Source organism: Eublepharis macularius, chromosome 1 (genome assembly GCF_028583425.1).
Source record: "Eublepharis macularius isolate TG4126 chromosome 1, MPM_Emac_v1.0, whole genome shotgun sequence".
Taxonomy (NCBI): Eukaryota; Metazoa; Chordata; class Lepidosauria; order Squamata; family Eublepharidae; genus Eublepharis; species Eublepharis macularius.
This window is the reverse complement of record NC_072790.1, coordinates 225,232,391-225,248,194: the sequence shown is the minus strand read 5'-3', so window position 1 is coordinate 225,248,194 and position 15,804 is coordinate 225,232,391. Positions and strand designations below refer to the sequence as shown.

At 47.9% G+C, this 15,804-nt stretch overlaps 1 protein-coding gene across 1 annotated transcript; it reads right to left on the bottom strand.

The window, feature by feature from the left end:
- Positions 1-378: 378 nt before the first annotated feature.
- LOC129336472 (beta-galactoside alpha-2,6-sialyltransferase 1-like) lies at positions 379-15,087 on the bottom strand. Its single transcript, XM_054989580.1, has 6 exons — positions 14,907-15,087; positions 12,404-13,107; positions 9,884-9,981; positions 4,975-5,076; positions 2,356-2,530; positions 379-1,022 (listed from the first exon to the last, which is right to left on the bottom strand). Exons 1-6 carry the CDS (start codon positions 14,921-14,923, stop codon positions 769-771), a joined length of 1,350 nt encoding a protein of 449 aa, XP_054845555.1. The 5' UTR covers positions 14,924-15,087; the 3' UTR covers positions 379-768.
- Between the last annotated feature and the right edge of the window lie 717 nt (positions 15,088-15,804).

Here is a 15,804-nt window from a genome sequence, read left to right as displayed (position 1 = left end):
GAAATGAAACTTTTCTCATTGTGGCTTGAGAAACTGCACTTGTCAAAATTTCTTCTTCCGCTGTTTTAAAGGTTTATCAGCTCTCTCCCCCAAGTTTCCTTGCAGCTGTGCACTTCATAAACAGATCCAATCGACCTTGTTGACAGAATTTTGTTGTGGTTCTATGCTACACTGACTGCTGCGGGCTCTCCTCTGGCTGCCCTCCCCTCATGCCGCTTGCGCCAACTGAACGGTAGCTTTTTGGTGACAATCAGCATGGACCTCCTGCCTATTGATGGAAGGAGTGGGGCTGGTGTGTCATCAGCACCTTGAGGCTCCACACTGCAGGGAAAAAAGGAATTAATAATGTACCACAGTGGCTGATTTTTGTATGCGATTTATTCTTTTTTTAAAAAAAACCAGCTTTGATCTAGTCTTGGCCTAGCTGTGATGGAAAGCAGCATCCTAATGCTGGTCCAGGGAAGTTGCATTTGGTTGAAGTGGAGAGAGCACCAGAAGCTGATCCAGGGGTAGGGGAGACACCATGCGCTTGTCAACAGTCTCACCGAAGCTCTCTTCCTTCTAGTGCCCCTTGACCCCCTGCTGCTGGGAGGGGCTGCATTGTCTGAGGCCGCCACCTTTCCAGGCTTGTCTGCTCCTCTGAGACCATCCATATCATGATGACCTCTTCCTGCAATGAGGAGTGCCTGTGGCCCATCTACTCTTCCTGCTTCCTGGTGAACACACCACCCAGACTTTCCCATGCCTGTGGCTGTCTCTTTCCCTGCCTTACTCATCCTCTGAACAGTTCAAGGCCCGGAACCCTGGCAGAGTCACACGGCCACGTTGCGCCAGGTCTTCCTGAGAGCCACGGTTCATGCGCCGCACCAATTCCTTCTCAAAGAGCAGCGGGTGATAGGCACCAAGTGTGCAGGCGTCATCTGAGAAAGTCTGGTAGTAGTGGCACTGGTGTGTCTGGCGTCTTGATGGCAGGAACTCGTAGACATGAACTGTGTTGCAAAGTGACATCATCAGCACCGTCCCTAGTAGAATGGAGGCGGGGAACAGAACCCAGATTATTAATATAATGGCTAAGTTGTAATAAGCATGCAAGGTTGGGAAGCATGACATGGAGTTTAGAGGGTTAATTTCAGCCAGGATTTTACTCCCTAAATGGATGGTGCTAGTTCTCAGTCCTGGAATATTTAAAATCATAAAAAGACAAGAGCTCCCCCGGCCATGCGCAGAGTGCTTCGACTGTCACTACCTACAATCTGCAATGGTCACGGTGGAATTCTAACTCAAAATTCTAACTTTTGAGGCTGCTGTAGTCTATTTCATAAATGGTGTATATAAAGAAGAACAATTTTGATTAAAATGTTTTTACAACCCCAAAACTTAGTTTTCTAAATGTTTCTATTGTTTTTATGTTAAGCTAACACAAGTAAAAGGTTAAATAAGCCCCCAGAAAACAATAACTTGGACCATCCTTTAAAATAAACTACATAGGCCAGGGCTGCCTGAGCCTGCCCCAAATTCTACCCCAGATTAGGAGGGAAAGTTTCCAGGCACAAGTCTAGTTTTCCTGTTTTCAAGCAGTTTTCAGCCCCCGTGTCTCCCTTTCATGAGATACTTTAGCAATTCAGGGCACCCCAGAAGCAACACTTTTGGCTGGGTGGCCAACCTCCAGATGGGGCCTGGAGATCTCCCAGGATTACAACTGATCTCCAGACTACAGATTTTATTTTGTTTGTTTATTTACAGTCTGCCTTTCTCATTAAGACCAAAGGTGGATTACACAGTGCAAGTCAATATGATCAACAGCTAAACTATCCAATGAACAAATACAATAGAGTACAGATTGTGGAAATTTGAAAATAAGGTTAAATCTGAACACCGTCTTACATCTGTATATGAGACACTAGGCAAACAGCCTAGAAAATTTAATAGCACACACCTTTGAAACAACACTGATTTTCAAAAACCCAGAAACCTAAGAAAAATTTTAAATGCATACCTATATCCATAGAAGAGTAATCAGTTCCTTTGGAGGAAATGGCACCTTTGAAGGCTGGCCTCTATGGCCTTATACCCACTAAGGTCTCTCCCTTCCCCATACCCTGCCCTCCACAGGCCCCACCCCCAAATCTCCTGGAATTTCCCCATCCGGAGTTGGCAACCCTACTTGCTGCTTCCACAGAACGCTGTGGAGCCTTGAAGCAGGAAGTGGCTGCAAAGTCACCCAGCAGGAAAAGGAGCATGTGATGCCACCAGTTAGTGTTTGGGTGGGCCAGACTCTTCAGCAGGCAGCCCTCCAGGCAGGCAATTCAGGAAGGTACATGCACGGCTGGGGGTGCGGGGTGTGAGCGTCCTTACCAAGCAGCCCTGAGGATGGAGGGTTCCTCTGCACTTGCTCTCTTGCTCCTTCCTGCACCAGTTCCCAGAGCTGCCACTGCAGTCGTGGGTGCAACAGGTGAAAGAGCTGCCAAGGTCTGCGGGAGCGCACGGTGCGGAATGGGCCGAATAGGGGGTAATCAGGGGCCTCGTACCACTGGGGTGGGAGGAAAGAGAAAGGAACAGAGGAGTGGAGAGAAGAACACTTTGGCAGCCAAAGCCACCCCAAACACTCCCCTACCCAGGGCTTTTGCTACCTGTTGTGCTTTTCTGTATTACCTCAGAGCTTCCCTCACATACTCAAGACTCAAACATCGCCCGCAGTTCCCCAAACAGCAACAAAATGGATATTCTCAACAACCTAGGCCTTTCCTCAACCCCCACACTCCCCTTTATGTGCCTTGCCTCTACAAACTTGTTGACAAAATTCCTCCCTTATATTCCTCATATTAAAAAGTCAGTAAAAATGGCATTTGTTGAGGAGGGAGTTTAAAGCCCTTTGCCTGTTCACCATGGTCCTGATCCGAAGGGGTACCCATGTGCCTGAGAATCTAAGTTTCAGCCCAGAGCACATCTGTTTGACCTGGGGATGGACCCACGGGCAGTGTAACATGTAGCAAGACCCTCAGCATAGGGTGCCAATCTCTGGGTGGGGCCTGGAGTTCTTCTGGAATTATAACTGACCTTCAGACTACATAGAACAATTCCCCTGGAGGAAATGGCAGCTTCAAAGGGTGAACTCTTTGACATCACGTCACTGCTGAGTTCTCCACCATTATCAGGCTTGCCTTCTCCAGGGACCTCTCCAAAGTCTCCAGGAATTTCCCAAGCTGGAGTTGACAACCCTGCTCCAGTGAGACAGCTGATACTGTATCAGGTCTGTGTCTTTTAAAATGTTGTTGTTAGGTTTTTAACATTTATGGATTTTTAATGGTTTGTAAACTGCTTTTTTAAAAAAATGATGTATAAATGCCTAATTAAATCAATCAAATAACTGAAGAGCTGGCAAGAAGAAAGCTCAGCCCCAGTGAATGGGAATTTGTACTGAATGAAGGTTGATATTTCTTTTCTGTCAGTGCCAAGTGTGAGTGGTTACTTCCTAGCTGTACATTCCAAGCCCTAAACGCCACCTTGAGGAACCCTCGATTGCTAGCTAGAAGAAGAAGGGAATTAGCAGGGGGTGGGAGAGACTGTGATTGACTAAAAATTAAGGGCTGAATTCCATTTGCTGAATACAGAATGCGTGAATCTTTCCTTCTTTCCCCTGACAGTCCCTTGTGCCCTCCAGAAAATATCTGTTGTAATCCAGTTCTGAACAATATGCCGTGTGAAGGGAGGCTGCTGCAAAAAAAGGAGAATTGGATTGAATCCGTCCGATCTGTGGGCCTAAAGAGGGCGGCGGGTGAGGGGGACAATGCTTTAGTTCGCATTGGGCTGCCTTCCAATTTTAATTGGAAGTCGATAGATGCTCTATACAAGGCTAAGGAATCTAAATAAATTTTGTCTACCAGAGCTAGGTCTTCTTAGGTACCCCCTCATGCCTGTGAACTGAAGGGCCAACAGCCCCAATCTAGACTGCCTGAGCAAAGAGTATGTCACCAACTGCATTTACATGCTCATTTTGAGTCTCCTGGATAACCCTTGATCCCCTAGGGTGAAGATGTGTTGACTCACTCTATATGTGTGTGTGTGCAGAGGGATGAGTGGCTCAGTGACAGAGCATCTGCTTTGCATGCAGAAGGCAACTCCAGCTAACAGGATCCAGGAGTGGAGGTTGGGAAGACTTCTGCCTGAGACCTTGGAGGGCTGCTGCCAGTCAGAATAGACAACGCTGACCATGATGGATCAATGGCCTGACTCAGTATGACAGCTTCATACCCCCAGCTCGGCTGCTTTGTCAGTCTTCTACCACAAACACTGTGGTGCAGAGTGGTAAGCACTGCCGGTGCCAGGGTTTCTGGTGCCTGCGGCAACCCCCCGTGCGCGCCACAGACTGCGCAATGACATCATCGCGCAATGACATCATTGCACAGCGCAAGCTGGGGGCATTCGCTGGCGGATGGCTGGGGTGGCGGGCGGAGGCTGCTCCACGCTCCGCATGCCTCCCCGGCAGCGGCTCATGGCTGCTGCGCCAGGCTGGGGGCATGTGGCGGTGGCGGGCAGCAGCGGCACGGGGCTGGCTGGCTGCAGCAGCTGCGGGCCAGCCATGCCAGCTCCGCAGCGTGCGCCTCCACCCCCGACACCCCCTCCGGTGCCTCTCCAGTGCCCTCGCGCCCTGAGGCCTACCTGGCCTCAATAGGTGCACCAGCCCTGGTGGAAAGCTGCAGTACTACAGCCCAAACTCTGCTCACGACCTGAGTTCAATCCTGGCAGAAGCCAGGTTCAGGTAGCCAGCTCAAGGTTGACTTAGCCTTCCATCCTTCCAAGGTTGGTAAAATGAGTACCCAGTTTCCTGGGGGTAAAGTGTAGATGACTGGGGAAGGCAATGGCAAACCACCCTGTAACAAAAAGTCTGCCAAGAAAATGTCGTGATGTGACATCCCCCATGGGTTAGGGAACTTACCTTTACCTTTTTACCCCAAACCACACATCAAGGCTCACCTCCTGCAGGTCTCCTGGGTAAGGGGCTGGGTCCCAAGCAACTAAAGCTCCCTGGGCATAGAGAAGGCCATCCAGAAAATGCTGATCAGGGGAAGCCATCAGCTGTGGGAGAAAGGGTGAGTCAGAACTTGCCTGATTCCAAGTCAAAAGCAAACCACTTAGATGCAAGTAGATTCTGGTGGGTAGCCGTATTCGTCTGCAGTAGCAGAACAAAATTGGAGTCCAGTAGCACCTTCAAAGATCAACAACACTTCCCAGGGTATCATGAGTCAAAGCTCACTTTGTCAGCCTATGACTAAGTATCTGATGAATTATGCTTTGGCTCATGAAAGGGTATACGCTGGAAAATTTCATTGGTCTTTAAAGTGCTACTAGAATAGCCTTTAGATGCAAAAGGAAGAGGGGTGGAGCACAGAGCTGGCTCAAGTATACAGTCAAATTAAGTAGTGCCCTGCCGAGATCCCATGTCTCGGAGAAAGAACCACCATCTATGCTTTGGGAAGAGGCAGCCAAAACAAACATGGTGAGAAGAGCCTGCGTATAAGATGGATGTGTGTCTTGCCTTTGTCATCCAGCACTTAGGGACCACTGAATCCTGGTTTAAATGAGCCCTGCACCATTAATGACCCCAAAAGCCACTGCAGTCCAGACTGGCCTACCAAAAGTCTTTGCTGCCTAGGTTGGATTGCAAAAACAAGTTTGCAAACACTCTGCAAAGCACATTGCATATTTGGAGGGCTATGTAATGTTTGATGGATTATAAATTCTGCAAAGCTTAGTTTATGCTCATCAGCACCTCTGCAGGAGTGGTGGAACAGGTAGAATGGCCTGTCTTTGGAGGCTGGGGGATCCCAAAGGTCCCTGATGGCCCTTGGGGTGGTTTCCGAGTATGTGGTTTGAGCTTCTGTTTCTTTGGTTTTGGCAACTTTTGATTGTACTGTTATTTTTCATTTCTGTCACATTTCTACCCTGCCCATCCTCTAAGGAGCTACGGACAATGTTCAGTGCTTTCCCCTCCTTTGTTTTATCCTCACAACAATATTGTTAGGTAGAATAGGCTGAAGGGGGATGACTGGCGCAAGATCACCTAATAAGCTTCATAGCTGAGCACAGATTTTAACCCACGTCTCCTCACCCCTAGCCCGACATGGTCACCACAACACCACATGGCCCTCTATTACTCTTGTTTACCTAAAGACATTTCTATCCCAGATTTAGTATTATTGTATTTTTTGTTTTCTGTTTGGTAATTGAATTTGTATTGATTGGTTCATTATGTTTTAAACAACTGTGAACTGATCTGTGGGTTCAGATTGGCCAAAAGGTGGAATAGGGTTTTTTTGAAAGAAAGAAAGAAAGAAAGAAAGAAAGAAAGAAAGAAAGAAAGAAAGAAAGAAAGAAAGAAAGAAAGAAAGAAAGAAAGAAAGAAAGAAAGAAAGAAAGAAAGAAAGAAAGAAAGAAAGAAAGAAAGAAAGAAAGAAAGAAAGAAAGAAAGAAAGAAAGAAAGAAAGAAAGAAAGAAAGAAAGAAAGAAAGAAAGAAAGAAAGAAAGAACGAACGAACGAACGAACGAACGAACGAACGAACGAACGAACGAACGAACGAACGAACGAACGAACGAACGAACGAACGAACGAACGAACGAACGAACGAACGAACGAACGAACGAACGAACGAACGAACGAACGAACGAACGAACGAACGAACGAACGAACGAAAGAAAGAAAGAAAGAAAGAAAGAAAGAAAGAAAGAAAGAAAGAACGAACGAACGAACGAACGAACGAACGAACGAACGAACGAACGAACGAACGAACGAACGAACGAACGAACGAACGTACGTACTTAGGGTTGCCAGCTTCAGGTTGGGAAATTCCTGGAGATTTGGGGGGTGGAGCCTGGAGAGGATGGGATTTGTGGAGAGGAGGGACCTCAGTGGGGCATAATGTCATAGAGTCCACCCTCCAAAGCACTCATTTTCTCCAGGGGAATTGATCTCTCTGGCCTGGACATCAGTTGTAATTCTAAGAGATCTCCAGCCACCACCTGGAAGTTGGTAAACCTAGTCAAGGACTTGTTAGAAAGACTGGCACGGGACAGCCCTCACTCCTTTTGGATTCCCCTCCCATCTGGCCCAGACCAAGATTGTTCTCCTTCTGTCTACATTTCACCTGTGCTATCTTTTAAATTAGATGGGCCACCCTCCCCGCAAATCACACCATTATTGAATTTCACCCTTTATTGCCTTGAATCTGACCGTGTTCCCAGGCGCTGATTAATAATTTACAGTTTATTATCTCAAGTTGAAATTTGTATTTTGGCCTTTGCTTGGAGTTGCTACACTATAAACAGTGTGCATATATGCCACAGGGTTGGCTTTCAGTCATATACCAACCAACAGAGAAGCCCAAGGCATGAATGGTGGAAATGTGATAGCTGCCAACATCTGGAATGTACAAAGCAAGTTTTGCCCAGAATCTCCATTCCAGCTTCAATCAACTGGATGTGGGAGAGCACGTTGAATGTTTATTTGACCTGAAGCCAATACATTTAATACTTAAGTGGATAACTGTAAAGATGTTTACATGGGTGAAAACATTGTTAATATTTATGTTAATGATGCTTAATTTACATCCTGACCCAGAGTTAGGCATATTATGGCTCAATGAAGTCAAATTGTTATTTAATTCGGAGGGTTGCTTTTTTAAAAACTGCACTTCACAGCACTGCTTCTCAATCAGTTTACAAAAAGAAAACTGAACAACATACATATTTGAAAATATCCCACTCAAATAATAAAACATAAAACATACAAAGCCGTAATAAAAGCTTGAAGCCCAAAGTTAACATTTCAGTTCCAAGAACGAAAAGCTTTTTCTGAAACTGACATTCTTCAGGATCCTTAATGAATGGCAAAGAGCTGGTAAGATTAACCTTTCTGGGAGGTTCCACAGAACCGCATGCAAAGTGACAGCTATATGTTACAGAATACGCAGTTCAGATCTGGGGACCCCACCTGGGTCTTGACAGTGTATCATTCAGATGTAAGTTGCAGGTTCTCCTCAGTTTCCATACCCACAGGGTTCAGTCCAGATTGTAACTGGGACAAACATAGAGAAGGGGCTTTCGCCTGCCCCCCATGCTGTTTTCCTGACCTGAAACACTCATGGAGAGCACTGTTCGGCCTGTCGGGGCATCCCATGTGTACAATTGTGATGTTCTAGAACAGTTCAGATACTGTCCCTCCCGCTGGACTGTTTTAGGTGAGGAAAATGGCATGGCGGGGGGAGAGACTGCAATGACAGGTCAGACTAGGGGGAGACCTGGGTTCAAATCTCTACTCAGCAATGAAGGTCATTGGGTCACCATGGGCCAGACATTCCCTCTTCTCTGTCATGTATGTCTGTACCCATTCACCCATGCCAATTTTGATTCTAGTGCTCAGTGCTTGATGCTTCGTCCAATATTTGTAAACAGGATCTTGGTGTACTTTAATTTACTTTTTGCTAGTGTTCTGTTTCTAAGGCTTTCATGGGTTGGACTCTGGAGTCTGTTGGACTCTAATGTTTATGACCTTGTACTTCCTCTCAGACTATGATATGTCTTTCTCCCTAGCAATGCAGCGTGATAGCACAAATATGTAAAATGTTCTCACAAAGAAAGAGAGGCAAAAGTTTTTTATAATTGGGAGGGGGAGGAAAAGTGGACTAGAAAAGAAATGTCTCTCTCACACGTTGTCATTCCTGTCAATCTCTAGTCGAGCTGCTTAGATGTTTGTCTTACTCCTAAGTAGACCTATGGACCTGAATATGGAAATGACCTGATTTCTGAATAAACTCCATTTGACTAAGTAACTCAATTTGACTAAGTGTCTTACTGCAAATGGGACAGAGATCTGTCTGCTATATCCTGTCACCCATAGCCTGACATTCTCAACCTAGCCCACCTCACAGGGTTGTTAGAAGGATGAGAGTGGGAGGACCCTGTATACTACCCTGAGTTCCTTGGAGGAAGGGCAGGATAAAGATATAGATAGAACAGGAGGTCCAGACTCATCTAACCAGGACATTACAATGTACAGCTTCTTTTCCCTGGATAATTCCTGCTTTCTTGAACACTAGCAGGTGAGAATCAAAATCACCTGAAAGAGAAAAGGTAGTAGTGGAGGCCATCTCCCTATTTTCTTGGGGGTCTGAGATGGATTATGTCCTATGCATTGACAGCCAGCATGGTGTAGTTGTGCCAGACTAGAATTTGGGAGACCTAGATTCAAAGCCCCACTCTGCCATGAAGGTCTCAGGGTGCCCTGGGAACAGTCACTCTCAGTCTCACCGGCCTCACAGGATTGTTGTGAAGATAAAATGGGGAAGAGAGACCTAGACCACTGCAACAAGCTCCTTAGAGACAGATATGCTTATATATAGTGCTTTTTCCTAAATGCAGATAGGGCTTCACATGTGACTTCTTAGTCATCCCTACACCATCCCTGCTAGGTTGGCCAGTATTATCTCTATCATAAAAGTTTGGGCAGGAGACAAATTGAACTTTCTTAAGCAGTTCATCCTGAGATTCGAAACCACGGTCATTGAATTCATAATCCAGGCATATAATAATGATGACTCCACTGTAAATTCAGCAGTTTGTACAAAAAAATCGTGTAGGGGGTGGCGGTTTCCATTTGCTTGAAGATATAAAAATGAACACAAAACCCACAGCCCCGTACAGCTAGATCTAAGCTCTGAAAGCAATAAACCGAGCATCTCTAACTGTGGCCCCAGGATATTTCAATGCTAATGGAAGCCCCAACCCTGCTCTACAGCTCCCTGTCTCCCTCCCCCCCAGCAGGCTTTTCTTTTCATGTCCCCCCCACCCATAACTCTTCTGCCCCATGCCCCCATTCCTCATGATACACCTGCGAGTTCACAAGGCGGAGGGTGGTTTTCGTGCCCACGTCATGCTCGTAGCCCATGGTTGGCGCTCCGTTGAAGCGAAGAACAGCATCATGGGAGTCTGGAAGGGGAGGAAAATCAGGGAGACAGACTAAGCAGATCCCAGCTCAACCATCTCCTCAACCATGCGCCATTAAGAATACGTACCCCCAAATTCCCTTTTCTGGGAGGTGAAGGAAGGCAAAGTAACTGAGGGGTTGAGACTTTGCTAGCAGCCTTAGTGTCTGGTTAGGCGTGTTAAGAGCTCAGCTAGACAGAACTGATCCTCTTCAACCCCCACACATATACATATCAAACTAGACAGGACTTAATATGCCAACTCTGGGTTGGAAAATCCCTGAAGTTTTGGGGTGGAGCCTGGGGAGGGCGGGGTTTGGAGAGAGGAGGGACCTCAACTGCATATAATGCCACTCTCCAAAGCAGCCATTATCTCCAAGGGAACTGACCTCTGCTGTCTGGAGAGCACCTGAAATTCCGGGAGATCTCCAGGCTCCACCTGGAGGTTGGCAAGCCTACACACAGATAATTTTTAAAAAGAGTGGCTCTGAGGATATGCAAAATGCCTTACCCTCTATACTTTCACGCCTCAGGGAATAAAGGTTTGGGCAAAATCAAAAAGAGTCCAGTAGCACCTTTAAGACTAACCAATTTTATTGTAGCAGAAGCTTTCGAGAATCACAGTTCTCCATAGTTTCGTGCAGGGTTGGGTGAGGGGCCCAATTTGAGACTGGCGAATGAGCTAAAGGCAGGATTCTTAGCTACAGCTCAGGACTGTGTTGCCAACCCTGAGGTTCCTCCTCCCTAACATGTTATTTCTCCTTCCTCAGGCGTCACATGTACAAAACTTGTAAACAGAATTTATGTTCCTGTAGAGGCACCAGCAGCATTCTGTTTAAACAAGGAACCCAATCTGAGCAAAATCACAATAATTATTAGACTCGACTACTGTTAACACACTCGACATGGAGCTGCCTTTGAAAAGTTCTCAGAAACTTCAATTATTCTGAAATGCAGCTGCTCGGTTGTAGTCGGGCTTGCTGCCAGGATTACATTACACCTGATACATTTACAGTCCTGAGGGGTTTTTTTTATATTTAAAGCTTTTAAAAGTGTGTGGCCAAGTTACCTTTAAATAGTTTGGGACTTCCTTTTCTAATATAAACCTGCCAGATGCTGAGACCTTGTGATGAGTAGCAATAAGCAAGACTGGGCCTTTTTGGTGGTGGCACCAAAATTGTACAATGCTCTTCCTGAAAATGTTCAGCTGCCATCCTCCTTGTCTTTTAGAAGCTATTTCACTTAGCTTCCTCACTGCCTTAAAACTGTTTTGTGGCATCCTTTAAAAACTGTTTTGTGGCATCCTTTAAGAGTTCATTTTTACCCACTGGCTGGTTTTCATATCTTTTGTCATCTTATTGTAGCTGCTTTTTATTCTCCTGGATTGATATATTGACTCCCTATCTTTCTACCAAAAGAAGGGGCAGAAGTGTTTCAAATTCATCTCATAAAATAAAATACATACTATAGATTGAGATCTAGATCTGTTCACTGGCACGATAAACCCCCCAAGACCACCTAGCACTGCATCTTACCATTAAAGCCTAAAGAACAATCTGGTAGTGGGCTCAGAAAACATAGCAGAGGCACCCTGTGCAAGTGGGCAAACATGGGCCGTTTCCACACATCTTCTCCCCCTCCCGAAAAATGGTGCAAAACCTACAGAATGATGCGCCTTCATGGAGCGATCTCCCGACATAACTTTGCTTCATGGTGCGATGACATCAGAAAACGCGCCACAAAGCAAATTCATGATGGAAAATCGCGCTATGAAGGTGCGCTGTTTTGTAAGTTTTGTGCCATTTTTCGGGAGGGGGGGGATGTGTAGAAATGGCCTCACTTTTCAATAAATGGCCTCACTTAATAAAGAAGACAAATATAATCATGGGATTTGGAAAGATGAAAAAATAGCACTGGTCAATCTAATAAATATTGGCAAGAGATGGTGGAGCTCGCAGGGCATAATAGAAGAAACTACATTTGCGGGGCTGCAATGTCCCCCTAGTCAGCGAACACTCAGGCACATAAATACAGCCCATGTGGAGAATAAGCACAAGAAGGAGGGAGGTGCTTTTAGACAATATAAATTCTAGTGATTTCCAGACATTCGTTCATGGTTTACAGAGGTAGCCCTACAATTAAGCAAAATAGGATGAAGTGCTACAACCACACATGTTTAAAAGGAACATTATGTACTTAACAGTGCAATCTTAAGCACAGTTAACACCCTTCTAAGCACATGGACTTCAATGGGCTTACACAGCTTTAAGCCCATTTAGGATTGCATTGTAAATGATGTATATGTACTTGGGATAGGAGAAGGCTTCTCAGTGGAAATTAGCTATTTCAGTTCCTAGGACATACATTGTCCATAGGTTAGAGCCATTCACAGGTAAATCCCTCCCCGTCACTTCTTGCACACTCACCAATCTCCTTGCCCAGTCCGGATCCCAACATGGAGCCTGCAGAACTCACTACTGCACACCTCTCCAAGGGTCCCAGGTCCTCAGCCAGACTCCTCCGGGGCAGCACTCCCACCCATTCAGGGGCTGCAAAGGGGCCCTCATCCCCCAACAGGGTCGTAACATCCACGCGGCCTTTGAGCTGGCACAAGAGCTCCATTCCAGTTAGGTGTGGGGTACCTTGGCGTGGACCAGCATCTGGTGGTACGTGGTATTTGTTCATGGCCTGGTAGTTTCGGAAGACCTGCTGGAGACGTGGGCCCAGCACCTGAGATGAGAGCTCCTTTTGCCAGACAGGCCAGGGCAGGGGCTGAGCAGGGAGGCTAGACTGGGAAGCCCTTCGGTGACGCCGGGACCCAACCAGCACCTCCACCAGACGCTGCCAGAAACTCCTGATGCTGGAAAAGAAGGAGCCCCAGGGCAGAGCTTGTGGCGCAGAGCCCAAGTTCCGGCTGCTGGAGCCAGCAGGGAGGAGTTCCAGAGTCCTGTTTCCTGCATGGCGGGCATGGATGCCCCGGAGGGCTGCCCGAGGTCCCAAACGCAGCACAAGCCCTGACTGCAGGCAGATTACATAGACCATGGCAAGACACAGCAAAACAAAGCTCAGCCAGACGCAGCCCCTTCCCCACCGCCGGGGAAGCCACAGGCAGTGCCAGGGGTCTGCAGACCTGTGGAGAGATGGATAGCATGAGATGAATGACCCTGTAGCACTTGCTAGGCGATATGGCCACTTCCAAGACACGCTGCTTAGGTTCTGAAAGGCATAAAAGAGCCATGCCGGATCAGACCAAAGCCCAGCTAGGCCAGCATTCCCATTCAAAGAGATCCAGCCTCCAAGAGTTTGTCTAATTCTTTTCTGAAGCCATCTAAGCTAGCATCAGTGAATTCCAGATGTTAACTGTCAGCTGTTTCCTTTTTCCTGACTTGAATCTATTGCCCATTAGTTGTGAGCTGGTGTGGTGTAGAGGTTAGAGTATAGGACTGGATCTGGGAGAGCCAGGTTCAAATCCCACAGAGCTTTTAACTAAAGCTGCAATCCTAAGAACACTTTCCTGGGAGTAAGCCCATTGAATACAAAGGGGATAACTTCTGAGTAGACCTGTTTAAGATCACTCACAGTCTCTCACCTAGTGCATTATTTCAAATCAATGTCTAGCATTGTCAATACAATTTTCCCTTTGTCCCCAGGGCTTGTAAGGGACCTGAGTTTTCCATTTGGTGTTAAAGAGATATCTGATCCACCACCAGCGTTCACATTTTCAGTTGGAGGCTGCCATTGTTTGCAGCTCTTCTTCCCATAAAGCCAAAGGTGCAACCTGGTAGCCAGCAGCCAGCATCTGATAAGGGCTCCACCCAGCCCTGCTTCGTCTATTCAAACCTGCCTGGCATTCTGCACCAGATGCAGACCAGAGGACTGAAGATGAGGCCCGAAGCAACTTTAAAATTTAACATGCAGCCTGACAGCAAGTTCTGGAGAACCTGGAAGCTTGCCTGCCATTCTGGGTCATTTCGGTTGGTCTTGATGAACTGCGTTTTTGTTTGCTGGTGAAGCATTGGCATGACTTTGGCAGCCATAGGACAAGAGGCCGGGTTGGGTTAAAGAACAGGAAGCTGACGGGCATAGAGCGAAACTGCAATTCTCACGATGGAGGACGTAAGCAGTGGGTCCCCAGGGATCTGAACTGGGACTGGTGCTAAATAAAAACATATTTGTCAGTGATATGGAGTGTGGGACAGAGAGAGCTTTTGGGGGAGTGGTTCAGTGGAATTATCCACTGTGTGTGTGAAGGCAGTTTGGGAAGAAGCAAGTCCTATATTACAGATGCTAGGAAAGTCCCCTTAACAACCTTCCATTAATTTGTCTTATTTTTCCCAGTTTCTCTTTCTGCTCTTTAACCAAATTACACACAATTTACTTCAGCATTAGAGTTTTTGAGTCAGAGCCGATAGGTAAGTTTTGGTTAAACACACAAGGGGGGGGGGGTTACAAAGGAGGCTGAGGAGAAACAAGAGCCGTAATCAAAACAGAAGCCAGTTAAGGCTCCACAAGAGAGCGTGTCTTTGCAGTGGGCTGTTTTGAGGCTGCTCGGTGGGTATGACTCAGAACCTGGCGGAGGCGAGGGCGAGCCAGGGGGCCAGCAGTGCCATCTCCCTCCCCCCCCCCCCCGCGCCCGTGATTTTGCTCTCATTAGAGACTTCTCGTCTCTCCTCGGGGGATCCCTTGCTTAGACACGGAACAACAAGAAACAGCGACGCGGGCGAGAAGGGAGCGCGCGCGCCAGTGTGCGCCGGTGCGATCCTCGCGAAGGCGGCGGGCATATTGGGGGGGCACAGGGGGCACCCCCCGCCCCCCAGCCAGACCAGACCGGACCAGCCGCCCTTTCCTGCGCTCTTTCCCACCCGTCCGCTCATTTCTCGGGACAGGCAGGCACCCCCGCCCCGCCCCGCCCCCCAGCCGGCCCCTCACCTGCTCGGCCTCCGCATCGCTTCCCTCGGTTGCGCCGGGCAGCAGCTGGAGCCGCAATGCAGCCCAGGCGGCGCACACGTGGGCCACTGGTTCGCGCCGGCGGGGGGCCCGGCCGGGAAGGCAGCGCGGGAAGGGGCCCCTGCTGCCGCATCTGCCCGCCCGGCTCCGGGGCTCCTGCCGCGCTCTCGCCTCTCCGCGCTTTGGCGCTGCACGCCCGCCCGCCCGCCGGAGACGCCCGCCGCGATCCCTCCCCCAGCCCGCCAATCGCCGGCCGTGCGAACAGACGGGCTGCCCGCTGCCCGGGAGAGCCGCATCCCTCTCTCGCCAGAGGGCTGCCCCGGAGGACCAACGAGCGAGGCAGAACGCGGCTGTCCCGAGGCTAGGGAGGATCTCTTTGTACGCCGTGTGGCGCCGGTGCGGTGTGGTGTGGTGGTGCCAGCCCAGGATCTGGGAGACCCGGGTTCAAACCCCACTCTGCCATGGAAGATTGCTGTCACACACTCTCAACCTATCCTACCTCACAGGGTTGGATAAGATGAAGAGGAGAACGATGCACTTCACTTCTGTCCCCATTGGGAGAAAGACGGGGCATACATTTATCTGTTAAAATATGTGCCTTTCATCGTGGCTCAAGGCAGCTTACAGTAATAATGAAACCATTACAAGTGAAAACCAAAATAAAATAACGACCCCCCCCCCCAAATATCCTTCCCAGGTGCCTGCTGTTCATAGCCCATCAAAAGGACAGGCAAACAAACTACTCTTGCAGCCACTTGTACATGGAGTAAATATACTATTTTTTCTTATTTGTTTATGTTATTTATAATCTGCCTTTCTCACTGAGACTCAAAGTGGACGACACAATGTAAGTCAGTGCAATCAACAGGACAAGGAAACA

What these genes read in the sequence shown, in the direction of transcription:
- LOC129336472 (XM_054989580.1), bottom strand. An exon ending in CGGACTGGGCAAGGAGATTG is followed by an intron (nt 9,982 to 12,403) that starts GTGAGTGTGCAA and finishes CTCCCCTTCCAG; the next exon opens with ACTCCCATGATGCTGTTCTT. An exon ending in TCCGCCTTGTGAACTCGCAG is followed by an intron (nt 5,077 to 9,883) that starts GTGTATCATGAG and finishes TTTCTCCCACAG; the next exon opens with CTGATGGCTTCCCCTGATCA.